This window comes from Neltuma alba, unplaced genomic scaffold (genome assembly GCF_004799145.2).
Source record: "Neltuma alba isolate B1F8T4 unplaced genomic scaffold, ASM479914v2 tig00007271_pilon, whole genome shotgun sequence".
NCBI lineage: Eukaryota > Viridiplantae > Streptophyta > Magnoliopsida > Fabales > Fabaceae > Neltuma > Neltuma alba.
Genome location: NW_021634731.1, coordinates 37276 through 52785, shown reverse-complemented (window position 1 = coordinate 52785; position 15510 = coordinate 37276). Strand labels below are relative to the sequence as shown.

The 15510-nt window shown below is 33.8% G+C and overlaps 2 protein-coding genes across 2 annotated transcripts; one reads left to right on the top strand and one right to left on the bottom strand.

Moving 5' to 3' along the window:
• Positions 1 to 1201: 1201 nt before the first annotated feature.
• On the bottom strand, positions 1202 to 2605 carry LOC114752191 (transcription initiation factor TFIID subunit 11-like). The gene is made up of 2 exons (XM_028940918.1): positions 2269 to 2605; positions 1202 to 2139 (listed from the first exon to the last, which is right to left on the bottom strand). The coding sequence occupies exon 2, from the start codon at positions 2127 to 2129 to the stop codon at positions 1425 to 1427; it is 705 nt and encodes a 234-aa protein (XP_028796751.1). The 5' UTR covers positions 2130 to 2139; positions 2269 to 2605; the 3' UTR covers positions 1202 to 1424.
• A 4032-nt stretch (positions 2606 to 6637) lies between these two features.
• On the top strand, positions 6638 to 14942 carry LOC114752197 (aconitate hydratase, cytoplasmic). Its single transcript, XM_028940923.1, has 20 exons — positions 6638 to 6955; positions 7772 to 7913; positions 8063 to 8223; positions 8305 to 8397; positions 8715 to 8900; positions 9228 to 9389; positions 9959 to 10103; positions 10192 to 10334; positions 10432 to 10488; positions 10580 to 10659; positions 10753 to 10828; positions 11095 to 11280; positions 11380 to 11447; positions 11537 to 11655; positions 12228 to 12349; positions 13113 to 13211; positions 13307 to 13786; positions 13957 to 14055; positions 14315 to 14557; positions 14674 to 14942. The coding sequence occupies exons 1-20, from the start codon at positions 6638 to 6640 to the stop codon at positions 14740 to 14742; spliced, it is 3048 nt and encodes a 1015-aa protein (XP_028796756.1). The 3' UTR covers positions 14743 to 14942.
• Positions 14943 to 15510: the final 568 nt, after the last annotated feature.

Below are 15510 nucleotides of genomic sequence, written 5' to 3'. Positions count from 1 at the left end.
AAATGGCTTAAAATGTAAGAGTTTATTTGTACATAATTCAAATTTTGAAGGATTATATACATATAAGAATAAATTTAAAGGAGTATAAAATTGACAGTGTGAAATTATATGTATAAATTTCTGACAATTTCGGGAGTTAATTATTAAATTTCGAAGGTTAAGAAATTTATTTGTACCTGGTTTCCAACTCAAAATTTTTTTAATGTAATTTAGCCTTTTCTTAATTACATATTATATAACATAACAGTTATATAATTTAGACAAAAAATAAATATATATTCATTAGGGCACAAAAATACAGAAAAATAGTTTTCATTAAAAAGTATTTTATTGCCTTTTTAATTTTATTGTATTGTATTTTATTTGTGGACCCAGTGTGGCATTATAGCAGAATACCAATAATTTCCATTACTGTTGAATCACATAATTTACTGGCGACTCATCCAATCTCCGGATATTTTTTTCTGCTGATGGGCCCCACACACAGGGACACAAATTGGAATTAATTGGCAATACATACTTGTGTATGTCTTTGGAATTGGATCATTGTATTTTACTTGTTTTATATAGGCTTTGTTTCATACAGGCTTTTAACTCTATCAAACCAAACACTATTATAAATTGTACTACCTCCGGTCATTAATACTATCTTCAGTCTTTAATATAAGACTTTATTTGATTTTTACTTTAGTTTTAAATATAAAATCCCAATCTATTTTGTCCCTGATATTTATTCATTTTTTTTAAGATAGTTCTTTAATAATGATAATTCTAGATAACAAATTTGATTAGTAAGGATATTTTAAGAAAAACAAAACTTATTCATTACAAATAATTAACTTAACTAAGTTTTTTAATCTCTCCAAATTAGTCAACTGTGTCTTATAATTAGGACCGGAGGTAGTACTAAATTTGCATTAACTTAGGAGGCAAAAATGTTTAACACACATGCAATGATAAAGAAAAAATTAAAAATTTAAAGAATTATGACTTCTATCGATATTAGTTAAAATATTAATAAAAACATAACTTTTTATCTAATGTCTTTCAATCTAAACATTTCGATCCCACCCATGAAACCTTCCAATGAAAGATTATTGCGACACTTTTATCTCTCATAATTCAATCAATTAAGTTGTTCTAATTAACATATCAAAAGTGCTAAAAGGAAATAAAGACAAACATTATAACCAAAAGAAAAGGAAAGGGCACAAAAGCTGCAAATAAATTTGCAACCACAGAGACAATCTTTGTTTGACAAATATCAGTACCACAAATCATTTGATTGCTATTCACTAACACAGAGCCAAGAATACAAATCTCCATGAATAATTGCTAGAGCAAACACAGGAACTACAAATTAAACTAATTAAACTACAAACTATACAGCACACAATTTCTTCAGAGACCCTTTCCATTATTAATCAAAGTGATTCAAGAAAACCAGTCTTTGTGAGAACAGCATTCCTCACTTTGCTCAGATCTCTACCTTTAAGAGTTCTTCCAACTCCTTCAAACACAGAGAATGAAGAAATCTGAGTCCTTGCAAGCCTCCTTGCAATAAACTCATGTGGTGGTAACCTCTGATCATACTCATCATCATCCTCCCCATTATCATCATCTTCTTCCTCATCAAAGTTATTATTTCCACCATACTTTATGACTTGCTCATTAATGTCTCCTTCATCATCTTCTTCTGCATCAGCAAAATCATGATGAAGCCTTGAAACCCTCTTGTTCTGCTTCTTCTTGTTGTTAATATTATAGATCTTGGACCAGTCCGGGATGTTCACTGGTGCTGATTGCTGAACAACCTTGCCTTCAATGGCGGAATTATAAGTACTGGTGTGAATATTGCTGCTGCTGTTAGTTTTTGGGATCATTCTTGATGCAGAAGGGACAGGCCTAGGAACAGAAAGAGGAACAGGAGAAGAAGAAGAAGAAGAAGAAGAAAGAGACAGTTTGGTCTTGAAAATTCCAGAAATATGGTGGTTACTGTTATTGTTCTTCTTATTATACTGTGGTTTTTCATTCACAACATCCCAAACTTCTTCTTCTTCAAAATCTTCATCTCTCAAAGATCTCCATATCCCACTGTGCTGCCTCCCAAGCTCATTTTTCTGCTCCATTAATGCCTTCCTTCAAAACCCAGATAACAAAAACACACAAGAAAACCACAAATTCAATCAGAAATTGAGAGAAACGAAAGGGAAATTGAACTCAGAGATGGGTCAAAAAGAAAAAGGAAGAGAACCCCAATAATCTAACCTTCTTGTTTCGCAGATTCAGAAGCAGAAATTAGCAGAAACTGGTGGTGATTCTGGTTTGGATTTGATTTTCTGTGAAGAAGAAGAGGCAGAAAAAAAAAGGGCAACGATGACACAGACCTGAAGAACTTTGTGCTTACAGATCTCCTGAAGGGCTGCTCTCCATGTGTTTGTTTCCCTGAGAAAATGAAGAATGAAAATGCGCAGTAAAGTTGTCTTCTTCGTTTTACTGGCTCCATTTGACTTGGTATATAGTGAGGGATCTTCTCAGAAATGAGCCCCACGGAGTGATATTCTAATAATGACAAAGTAATAAATTCAATTAATGTGGGATTGCTTTTAATAAAATTTAATATTATTATATTTACATATTTATTGCAATAGAGCATGTGCATGTATCTAAGATTTGTAAACATGGGTTAAGAAATTCAATTTGGATCTTTTTCTTGGTTTTGCAAATAAATATGGAAATAAATGTAAATGAAATAAAAAAATATTTTCTTGTTAAATTTTTACAATAATATTTTCTAAGTAAAAAAAATTCATTCCTTCCATAATTATCTTTATATTAAATCAAAAATCGAATGAAAAGTGTTCTTTTCCTTTGTGATACGAATTAAAACCTTTATGAATATATAAAAGGTGTGATGAGAAAATAAATGTTTTAGATTATGAATTAACTGTCAATATTAATGCTCTAAACATTATAAATTTGTATTTACAATTATTATTAATTTCTGATCGAAAGATAGTTATTTTATTTTACTTCTCACGTAAGGTTATTGTCATCTTGATAAGCACAACAGTTTTCTTAAAAATTCGCATATACATATATGTATACAATATATTTAAGCTTTTTTTAAACCACTTTATAAGTAAATTAAAAAGTTTCTGTATCAAAACACAAAGTTACCTTTTTTTTTTTTTTAACCTTTTCGAATTTTAAAAGCACTTCTCTTCTTCACTATATCTCTTGGCTGAAGCCACTTGCACATATAATTATATAAATTTATATATTATAAAATATGATATTGGACGGCCAATAAATAAAGATTAGTTAGTGTCAAAGAAAGCAGACAAAGTGTCCAATTTTTCCAATAAATAATGCGAGTTTTGTGTATCTTATTATTAATTAATGCACACTCACGCTGACATCTTTTGCTTTATTTTTTGTGAAAAAATAATTAGATGTGGTAGGCATATGCTTTCCATAAAGCTCAACATAAATTGTATTATATTTATGATTTATAAATAATACAAATTTTTTTAGTAAATTTTACATTATAAATATTATTATTATAATATATAAAATGAGGACTATTTTGTTTGTGGTATTTTTTATTTATAAATTACTTAAAATTATCTGGCTTTGATTCATCCAGTGTGTGACACGAATTTTTGTTTTTTTCCTTCTCCCGACATTTCGTTTTCAATTTTTCTTTAGTTTGTTTATAGTTTTATATAGTAATCAATGAGCATGTCACGTGAAGGTAGACATCACTACTCAATAAAATAATAAATGGTTAATAACTAGAAAAAATGACAAATAAAGATTCCTGAATTACCAAAACTACACAGAGGTCACCTAAATAAACCAAATTACTATGAAGAACCTAGTTTCATATTACAAATATGAAATCTTTACGAAATGTCTGAAATGCCCATCAGCCAAGTTGTGATTTGATCTATTGAAATTGTTATTCGTTAAAGTAAACTTGTTATTTCTTATAGTCAACTTGTCATTTGGCATACTTTTAACCAAGTTGTGATTTGATTTATTGAAATTGTCATTCGCTAAAATGAATTTATCATTTCCTATAGTCAATTTGTCATTTGGTTGAGAAACGTTTCGAATATTTCACTAAGATTTCATATTTACATTATGAGATTGGGTCCCTCATGATAATTTTGCTTATTCAGGTGATCTCTGTGTAATTTTGGTAATTTGAGAGTCTTTGTTTGTGATTTTTCCTAATAACTAAGAAAAAAATTTAAAAGTTATAGAATGAACACGCACTTGCTGAGAAAGAAAGAAGGCAAAATTAGGGAGAAGATCTAAAACTGGATCATAAGAATTAAAATCAGGATGAATATTATATATAGTCTTTTATTATAATATCAGTAAGTAATGACTTTATTTTTAATTTCTTTCTAATAAATATTATTTTTCTAAGTCCTCTCATTCTAACTTTTTTCAAGGAAAAAGGTAATTACACTGAAAATTCTCTCTTCGCGGACAATTTTGACTGTCCAAGCAGACATATACTTATATATGGACCCCCTAAATAAAAAAAAAAGGTAACAAATGCGTGGATTGATTGATCACGTATTCAGATAATAAATAATTTAAAGTAAGATTGTTTTAACTTATACGGTAGTATATTTTGTCAATATTTAAGTATTTCAAAATAAATTCTTAAATGACACAAATCCAACTTTTTAATTGTAATTATATCTTAAAATATAACGTGAAGTAATAATATTTAATTATAAAATGACTATTGTGTTTAAAAGAAATTTAAAGTCAGATTATTCTCAAAAGTAAAGTTGTACCTCTTCTCCTTTAAAATTATAAATATTATTAAAAAAATGCTGCCATTGCCATTAAACATTTCATTGGAAAAAAATTAAATATTAACAAAATATTTTTAAATACTACTACCTCCGGTTCTAATTATAAGAGCTAGTTAACTAATTTGATGAGATTAATAAAATAAGTTAAATTAGTTATTTATAATAAATATGTGTTGTCTTACCTAAAATATCTTTGCTAATAAAATGTATCGGTTATAACTATCATTGTTAGAAGGATTACTTTGGAAAAAATGCATAAACACAAAAGAGAAAGTAGGTTGGGATCTTATATTTAGGATCAAAATAAAAATTAAACAAGGTTTTATACTACAGACTGGAAGTAATAGTATGTTAAGTTTAAATTTTAAAAGTAACAACGATCAGGGCAGAAAATACTTTTTTTTTTTACCTTACAGAAAATACTACTCCTCCGGTCCTTATTATAAGACCCAATTTGACTTTTTATTTGGTCCTAATTATAAGACCCAATCCATTTTCTCTCTTATATTTATGCATTTTTTTCCAAGATAATCCTTCTAATAATGATAGTTTTAGCCAATATACTTAATTAGCAAGGATATTTTAGGAATAACAACACTTATTTATTATAAATAACCAACTTAACTTACTTCCTTAATCTCCTCAAATAAGTTAATTGGGTCTTATAATTATGACCGGAGGAGTATTTGATACTTACCGAATCGGAATTTAAAAATTTAAAAATACTTTATAAAACTAAAAAAAAAAAACAAACAAATTGAACTACTACTATAACGTTAGAAGATTTTAATGGAGAACTTTTACCATTCTCAAATTTAATCTAAACATGCTAAATATTGTTCTTGATTACTACTACCTCCGGTCCTTAATATAAGATCCCGTTTGACTTTTAGTTTGGTCCTAATTATAAGACCCCAATCCATTTTGTCTCTCATATTTATGCATTTTTTCCTAAGATAATCCTTCTAATAATGATAGTTCTAACCAACACACTTAATGAGTAATGATATTTTAAGAATGACAACACTTATTTGTTACAAATAACTAACTTAACTTACTTCCTTAATCTCCTCAAATTAGTCAACTGGGTCTTATAATTAGGACCGGAGGTAGTGCTAATAACAAATTAATTTTAATTGTATTCATTACTATTGCGGCTTCCCTTCCCTATTATTGGGCAACCTCTTGTTTTAAATTGATGAAAATGACTTTGAACACACAAAAAAAAATTTTGATGAGAATGATGGAACACTGTTTTATGAAATTAATTCACGAATATTCAAGACTGTATTTATGGATCAAAATTAAAATAAGTTTAAAATATAATAAAAATCATTACTTAAATTTATACCAAATTTTTAATAATTTAAAATTATAAGAACTAAAATCAAAATTGGATACTGGCAACGGATGCAAACATGAGAAATTTTTGCATGCAATTGTTGTGCCACGTCACTCGTGATTCGTAAATAATAACATGCCACGTTGTATTTTATTGCAGAATCCGGCGTGTTTATTGGAGAATGCATAAACGACGCAGTATGCTGGGAGTACTGTAATTCTCTCTATGATCCCCGTATACTATAAAACACGTGTCGCTATACCATACGATGACTCCCAAAAAGGTCCCTCCACAGCAGCATAACCTTCCAGCTCAGCACCTCCTTCGTCTCGCTTCTGCTCTAGCGCCTTCCACCACCCTCCTGCACTCCGTAATCACCACTACCTTCTTCCATAGAACCTCAATTTTTCTTTTCTCTGCAACTTCCAACCATAATCCTCACTAACATCCCGTCATGTGCACACACTACCACTCTTCTTCTTCTTTCTTGCTACTAAAAGGCGCCTCTAAGCTTCGCTTTCTTTCGTCTCTGTCTAGACCGTCCTCTGTTTCGAAGACTCCGCCATCATCTGTTTCTTTTCCCAACCAAAATCTTCAGAGCTCGAGCTTCTACTCGGCTCTTCCCTGCATTAGACGCTCGACTGCCCCTTGGAGCCACGGCACCGATTGGCGTTCCCCTCCCAGTCTTCGAGTCCAGGCCAGAGTTGCTGCTCCGCGGCCTCCGCCTTCTCAACGTTTCACTACCATGGGTATGGCTATAATGATTCACACTGTGCGTTGTAGAAACTGAAAGTGTTTAGATGATTTGCTTTATTTTGGAATCTTCGGGAATGGTGGGATATATTGTGGTCTTCCATCGTGTCTGTGTTATTTACTTTTTGATGTTGCGTACAGCATTGTTTCTTATCGGTTCTACGCATGGTTTGATCATACCACATACTTGGTGCGTCTGGTTCTAGCCGCCAAAGCATGGATCATTTTATTTTGCTCTATGGTTTTACTGTCAGTGTTGGAGCCAGGAGTCAGTTCGTGTTTGTAGATGTTCGACGTTCTTCAATTGAATAAAATCAGCGCGAATTTAAGTTGAAGTCAACAAATAGTAATCAATCGTACCGTTTAATAGTACTATGAATTGTAAATAATCTTGAACTTTTATATTTTGTATGTGTATTTTTATATATGAAAAATTGATTAAAACACATTTTTAATTTTATAAAATTTTGATGAAAGGGCGCGCTGACAAACGAAATATTTACTCATGGTATGTGTCATAGATTGATTAATTGGTAGATTATTTTGTAGCTGATTAACAGACGGAGGGTAGCATTCTGATCAGACACTGAAACATTGTCATCCATACACTGTTGTTAGCTGTAACTGAGCTAGTTTGTTTCTTATGCACTGAGGTTGAACTCTTACGGTTTCATGTAACACCTCCCAACCGAAAAATAAAAAAATTTGTTTCTTATGCACTGAGGTTGAACCCCTACGATTTCATGTAACACCTCCCAACCAAAAAATAAAAAAACTAAACCAAAGACTTGATGTAGAATGTAAATTTTGAATATTTTATTTCTTATCATTGTAGAATGCTAAAGATGTTGATGCACTTTTCTTGAATTCAGCCTCTGAGCATGCCTTCAAGGGAATATTGACCAGTCTTCCCAGGCCGGAGGGTGGAGAGTTTGGAAAGTTTTATAGCTTGCCTGCTCTTAATGATCCAAGGATTGGTATGTAAAACTCGTCTCTACTTAGACTTATCCTAAGCGTTGTTGAAGGTTTCATGAATATGTCATTATTTATAAATGCGAATGGTGCTTTTTTTCCTCTGATGCTTGATGTGTTCAAATAAAATCTTTTTGTGTTCTGGGCATTGCAGATAGGTTGCCATATTCAATTAGAATACTTTTAGAATCTGCGATACGAAATTGTGATAACTTTGAAGTTACCAAGGATGATGTTGAAAAGATTAGCGACTGGGAGAATACATCACTTGAGCAAGTTGAAATTCCTTTCAAGCCTGCCCGTGTCTTGTTGCAGGTTCAGATTGCTACTTTTATCATTGAGTTGGTTTGGAGCTATATTCTGCTCAACTGACTCCTATGTCTTTATCTTCATCAGGACTTAACTGGAGTCCCAGCTGTGGTTGATCTCGCTTCAATGAGAGATGCTATGAAGAATCTGGGCAATGATCCCAACAAGATTAATCCTCTGGTATGTAGCAAACCATGGAAAACTTGTTCTTGCATCATGCACAGGTGGCATGTTTTTATTTATATATATTTGTTTGCGGGGTCATCTGCAAAGAAATCAAAATCTGCTACTCTTCCCAAGTTTGAATGGTATGACACCAATGGCCAAATGGCGTGGAAGAAGCATTTCTCCTTCTGTACTTGATTGTCTCTTATTAGTAGGCACTTCATATATATTTTGCACCTATAGTGTTATTATTTCATCTCTTATGGCTCGTTGATGTCATTATTCATAGGAATCACATAATCATTGTTCTAAACTAATTTACTTGCACCTAGGTCCCAGTGGACCTTGTCATTGATCATTCAGTTCAGGTGGATGTGGCGAGATCAGAGAATGCACTGCAGGAAAATATGAAATTCGAATTTGAGAGAAACAAAGAGAGGTTCGCCTTTCTTAGATGGGGATCATCTGCGTTCCGTAACATGCTTGTTGTTCCTCCTGGATCAGGAATTGTTCACCAGGTATATGTGTATATTTGGATTTTGGGATGTGAAGGAGATAGTATAACTGTAATCTATATCCTTGCACGGTATCAGTTTCCAGTAATCAAGCCTATAGTTAGTTTTCTTGATAATTATACATGCTTTAAAAACTTTTCATTCGTCAATTGTTCTCAGAGAATTCTTAAAGCTGTTATAGTTTGTGAGGTTCTTGAGAATCTTTCTAGAGTAGGCCTGCTTTGGATTCGTCTGATATACAACTAACGACATTATGGTGAAGATGTTTGAATTTAGACTTGATTTAGACCAAAATTAAAGATTTTGACTTTGAGACTGGTGAATTTGTAGGTCAATCTTGAATACCTAGGGAGAGTTGTTTTTAACACCAACGGCCTACTCTACCCTGATAGTGTTGTTGGCACAGACTCCCACACAACAATGATTGATGGGTTGGGAGTTGCTGGATGGGGAGTAGGTGGAATTGAAGCAGAGGCGGCAATGCTTGGCCAGGTATGTGGTCTTAACTGCTGATTTTAGAATGTATCCGTCTGGTTATAAAATTTTAAAAACACATGCCACAAAATGAGAAATTTCCTTCGCAAGCAGGTGTAATTAACATCTGGCCATTCTTCCTAGGAGTACTGACTATAAAATTTCATAGTTGAGAGAAGTTATTATGTATTTATATGGCATCTATGGTAGATATGTTGGCTGCTGAAGCATCGTATATTCTTTGCCGATTTGGATCTCTTAGGTGCTAATTATGCTAATTCAGAGTGAATCATGTTCTTTATTCTGCTTGCTTAATTTAATGAGGCTATAGGTTTTTTCCACCATTATAGTCTTGAGTTGTTTAAAATATTCTTGTCATTGGAAAATTGTATTACTGAAATCCAACTTGGCAAAAATTCTTGATTTACCTTTAGGTAATGTTGTCTCTTGAAATCTAGGTTAGTTCAACTACTTCTCACTCTTGCTACTAGATTATAAACACGTTGCAGATGTATATGCTTAATTTTGGGTAAGAATTCATACTTAAATGGGTTATCTATTGATATTGTGTCATTTTAATGTTCCAGCCAATGAGCATGGTTCTTCCTGGTGTTGTGGGGTTTCAATTGTCGGGTAAGTTACGTGATGGTGTTACAGCTACTGACCTGGTGTTAACTGTGACCCAAATGCTAAGAAAGCATGGAGTTGTTGGCAAGTTTGTTGAATTTTATGGTAAGTTTATTCTCGTGAGGCTGCAGTTACTGGGACTGTAATGAAATTCTAAAACTTTGAAGGTTTCTAATTTAATTTAGACGTGTAGGTGAGGGCATGCGTGAACTATCAGCTGCTGATAGGGCTACAATTGCCAACATGTCTCCAGAGTATGGAGCAACAATGGGGTTCTTTCCTGTTGATCATGTCACATTGGAGTATCTGAAACTAACCGGAAGAAGTGAAGAAACAGTAATACTATTAAACTTCCAGTCTTTGTAAAAAGTGTCAGGTTTTGATGCCGAAAGTCTACGGTATGCTATTAACAATCATTTCATTTCTGTACCAGGTGTCTATGATTGAAACATATTTGCGTGCAAACAAAATGTTTGTTGACTACAATGAGGTACGTTCCCTTTTCCAGATCTTCTCATACTGAAACTGTATTTTGATATGAGAATTCAGATTCAAGTTCGAGAAAAACTTCTGTTATCCAGCCACAACAAGAACGAGTATATACTTCCTATTTGCATTTGGACTTGGGAGATGTTGAGCCTTGCGTTTCAGGACCGAAGAGGTATCTGTGATATTTCTAGTACTCTGTGTCTTCCCTTATTCTGATGCATCCCTTAATTTATTAATGAAGATTTTACTTGCTCACTCTTAAAAGGCCTCATGATCGAGTTCCTTTGAAAGACATGAAAGCTGATTGGCATGCATGCCTTGACAATAAACTTGGATTTAAGGTAAAACTGGCTTGTCAAGAACCTCACTATATCAATGACTAGAGTGGATTACACTAATTGTTTTCGTTTCTTTGTATAAATGACATTTTGTCCGGCAAGATCCATTGAATATATAAAAAAGTGGCAATCATTCGAGTTACTGATACAACTTATTGATGGATCTCCAGTCATTTATATTTTGTTAACAAATGAAAAGTGTGGTTTATATGCTTGAGTGTGTAAGCATGTGCTGTAGTTTGTCATATAACGACGGAAATTTCTTGCAGGGATTTGGAGTGCCCAAAGAAGAACAGGATAAGGTGGCGAAGTTTACTTTTCATGGACAGCCTGCTGAAATAAAGCATGGTAGTGTCGTCATTGCGGCTATTACAAGTTGTACAAACACATCAAACCCTAGCGTAATGCTTGGGGCTGGTCTTGTTGCAAAGAAAGCTTGTGAACTAGGTTTGGAGGTAATTTTTGGAAGAAGTGTGACTTTCATTATATTTTGAAGAATTTATATAGAGATTCAAGCATTAAAAAAATTAACAGGAACAATTAATTCTAAACAGGTTAAGCCATGGATCAAAACAAGTCTTGCTCCAGGATCTGGAGCTGTCACAGAATATTTGCTCAAAAGGTATGCCTACCAGTCTCTGTGTCAATCATGAGAATGTTCTATGAGCATTGTCATCTGTACTGATATTTTTTATGAACTTTTTGTGTCAGTGGCCTTCAAAAGTATTTAAACCAGCAGGGGTTTCATATTGTGGGCTACGGATGCACGACTTGTATAGGGAACTCTGGAGAACTAGATGCACCGGTTGCTTCTGCAATTGCTGAAAATGGTATCATTGTGATATCTCTGTTGCTCGTGGTATAGAAACTAATTTAACATGGTACAGGAGGTTGACTCTGATAGAACGCTGCTCTAAACATGAATGCAATAGTATAACATAGATGCTAGAGGATACCGAGTGAGGGAAATACTGAGGTTTTGCTATTAAATGCTTTTGAACCGAATCAGTCTTACAAAAGGGAACTCCACTGATTCTGGCCGATGCCCTATTCCCTAATGCAAAATGGACAATGAACTGAATACAACAAAGCAAAACAAGGTCCGTCACTGGTGTTTGAGAGACCAGCACTCTTCTCACTTCTATATGACTCTCAAGACATAGTATGAGTGCTCCCAAAAACCAAATACAAAGTATTAGTAGCAACAAAAAGTGAAAGGTTTCCTTGGGTAGTTACAGGCCTTTTGTCCATTCAAGTGGATTTTATCTAGTTATTCTATCTGCATCTTACTCTTTTTCTATGAAAATTTTAGTGTTGTTTAAGTAGCTCTTAATTCATGTGCCTTTTTTCCCCCCCAAAAATATCTTTAGCAATCTAATTATGCTCATTCCCATCTGTGCAGACATAATTGCTGCAGCTGTTCTTTCTGGAAACCGAAATTTTGAAGGCCGCATACATCCATTAACAAGAGCTAATTATCTTGCATCTCCTCCATTAGTGGTTGCCTATGCCCTCGCTGGCACGGTAGGCAAAATGAATATTTATCCTATGCCTGGTTGCTTCTGTGCTTCCATGACAAAAATGCTAACACGTGAATTTTATATTGATGTTTTAGCATTTGATTTACATTCGATCAGCAAGCAAAACTGCAGCAGATATGAGGGTTTTATATCAAATGAACTGAGATGCAAAAGTCTTGCTTCCTGGATTATTTATGTTCTAGTAAATATTATTCTGGAGGCCGCACATAACCTCAAATTCATACTTGGCACTTGTTCAATTACCGCTTTGAACGTATCGAGACTTGCAGTATCCTTGTTTGGTGGGGCTTTTGGAGGGGAGGGGAGAGTGGAGATTTTTTGAGAAAACTCCCCTCCTCTCCATTGAATCAAATAGGGGGCCGAAGTGTTGAATAAGTGAGAATCAATAATAAGATGATAATCATGATGCATTTATTAAAATTGTTTTTGCTTCGATGGTCTTATTCTTTTTGTTTTTTTTTTTGGGGTAACAGAAAAGAAATTCGATGGTCTTATTCTAACTGCAACAATATATTGGTAAATAAATATATTGTGACTTGTGGTAAATCTGATAATATGAATCTTAGTCCTTTTTTAACCCCTTTTAAGGTTGAAAAAAAATCATGATGAAGAAGAATTTTTGTCCTTTTTTTTTTTATTGGCACTGTTTCTTCATTTTTTGAACACATTCAAATCAACTTCATCATTAGTAGAGCAGTAAATGAGTTGAGTTCAGTCTTAACATAACATTGCCTTTTATCTGTTAGGTTGACATTGATTTTGATAAAGAGCCCATTGGAACTGGGAGGGATGGTAGAAGCATATATTTTAAGGATATTTGGCCCAGTAACGAAGAGATTGCAGAGGTAGTGGAGAAACAGAGAATTGGAGTCTGGTTTGTGAGCAAAAATCTACTTAATCGGACAAATCTTAACCATTCTTTCTTCTTTCATTTATATAGGTTGTTCAATCTAATGTGTTACCTGATATGTTCAAAAGCACATATGAAGCTATCACAAAGGGCAATCCCTTGTGGAACCAGCTAACAGTGCCTACTTCTACTCTATTTTCTTGGGATCCAACCTCCACCTACATTCATGAGCCTCCTTATTTCAAGAACATGACAATGGACCCACCAGGTCCTCATGGGGTAGAAGATGCTTATTGTTTATTGAATTTTGGAGATAGCATAACAACAGATCATATTTCTCCGGCTGGGAGCATCCACAAGGACAGCCCTGCTGCAAGGTATCTCCTTGAGCGTGGGGTGGATTACAGGGACTTCAATTCCTATGGAAGCCGTAGAGGTAATGATGAAGTGATGGCAAGGGGCACCTTTGCCAATATTCGCCTTGTGAACAAGCTTCTAAATGGGGAAGTTGGACCAAAGACAATACACATTCCTACAGGAGAAAAGCTCTATGTTTATGATGCGGCAGTGGTTAGTCCCTTGACGTTTTCCTTTTTGGCTGTGAATTGTATATACATGGTCTTTCCCTGTATTTTGAGCATAAATTTCGCTGTTGTATTAGTTTTGACAGTGGTTTGATAGATGTTGCTTGATAAAAGCTGTCAACCAAAAACATCTAAGCCATCAGTCATATATTGCAGAGTTACAAAGCTGCTGGTCATGACACCATTGTTTTAGCCGGAGCTGAGTATGGAAGCGGAAGCTCCCGGGATTGGGCTGCCAAGGGTCCGATGCTTCTTGTAAGTTCGTGTACAATCCTCCGTTGGATCAAAACTTAGAAAATGAACTTTTGGTTTTGTTTATTAATTTTTTGAGTAAAAATAAAATGTAGAAAAATTTTAATGGTAGGGTTGTAAAATGCAGAGAACCTCATAGCAAATAGCAATCACTTTTAAAAAAGGAACCTAACTATGCTGAGTATGGCATCTTCCATTTCATCCATCTGTGTTTGCTTCTGTCTGAAGTGCTTATCAGTTTTGAACTTTCATCCAATATCAGGGAGTAAAAGCAATAATTGCCAAGAGCTTTGAGAGAATCCATCGAAGCAATCTTGTTGGAATGGGAATAATCCCTCTCTGTTTCAAGTCTGGTCAGGATGCAGAAACCTTAGGACTCACAGGTTATGAACGTTACAATATTGATCTCCCAAGTAATATTGGTGACATTAGGCCTGGCCAAGATGTCAATGTTACAACAAACACGGGCAAATCTTTTATGTGCACATTACGATTTGATACAGAGGTAATTGTCTCCCCTTCCTTGCTTTCTTTGTCTCATCACCTATTTGATTATCTGCCAGGGATAGATAAGGTGAAATTTTCTTGATTCTGAGAAATTATGAAAATTTCTATCTGCAGGTTGAGTTGGCATATTTTGATCATGGTGGTATTCTTCCTTATGTCATCCGCAACTTGACTAAACGATAAGTCTCTTGAAGAGATTCTCAAGTACAATGGATCGACAAAAACGATTTATATATCAAGTTGATTATGAATAGATACGTGAACATTTCATGCGTATTCTTAAGTGCATTTTCATCGCCTACTCTTGATTCACATGGTCGATCAATATCTTTTAGACTCTGTCTAATTGAGCTCATCTCAAGCATTGCTTGGTCAATTGTTCCTTTTGATCTTTTGGTGGTGTTCCTGATTTCTGATCTACAGGTTGAATCATGAAAGTTTTAATCCATTACCTAATATTGTCTCTTTCCTCATCACATAAATTGTATGGACGCTGACAGATGATTAACAGAAAAAAACATGATGTTTTATTAGTGCTTCCAGTGTAATTCATCCAACCTTGTTTACGTTTTCGAAATCATCTGGATTGTGCCTGGAAATTTGTTGACAAAGAAGATCCTAGCACACTGAAATGGCGCTCTAAGGTTTTTTATATATAAGTTGAGCGCAAATAAACTGCAATAAAGTGAAAGATTCAGAAGTAAGAGGTACACTTTTCAGATGGTAAGGTTTATTATGTAGTCGTTCTGGTTCTTGCACCTCTTCAAATTACACGCAAATTTATTTATTTATTTATTTATTTATTTATTAACCTTGCACTGGTTCTCGTGTAATCTTACATGTCAAATAGTTATTTACTCTAATCAATTTCTTCAATGAAAATATGACAGAATATAATTTTTATAGATAAATGTTTTCCTAATCAAAGTGTTTTTTTTTAAAAGAATTTCT

What these genes read in the sequence shown, in the direction of transcription:
- LOC114752197 (XM_028940923.1), top strand. Translation starts at nt 6,638, where the DNA reads ATGTGCACACACTACCACTCTTCTTCTTCTTTCTTGCTACTAAAAGGC. An exon ending in CTTGTGAACTAGGTTTGGAG is followed by an intron (nt 11,281 to 11,379) that starts GTAATTTTTGGA and finishes AATTCTAAACAG; the next exon opens with GTTAAGCCATGGATCAAAAC. An exon ending in TTCTGCAATTGCTGAAAATG is followed by an intron (nt 11,656 to 12,227) that starts GTATCATTGTGA and finishes CCATCTGTGCAG; the next exon opens with ACATAATTGCTGCAGCTGTT.
- LOC114752191 (XM_028940918.1), bottom strand. Translation starts at nt 2,129, where the DNA reads ATGGAGCAGAAAAATGAGCTTGGGAGGCAGCACAGTGGGATATGGAGA.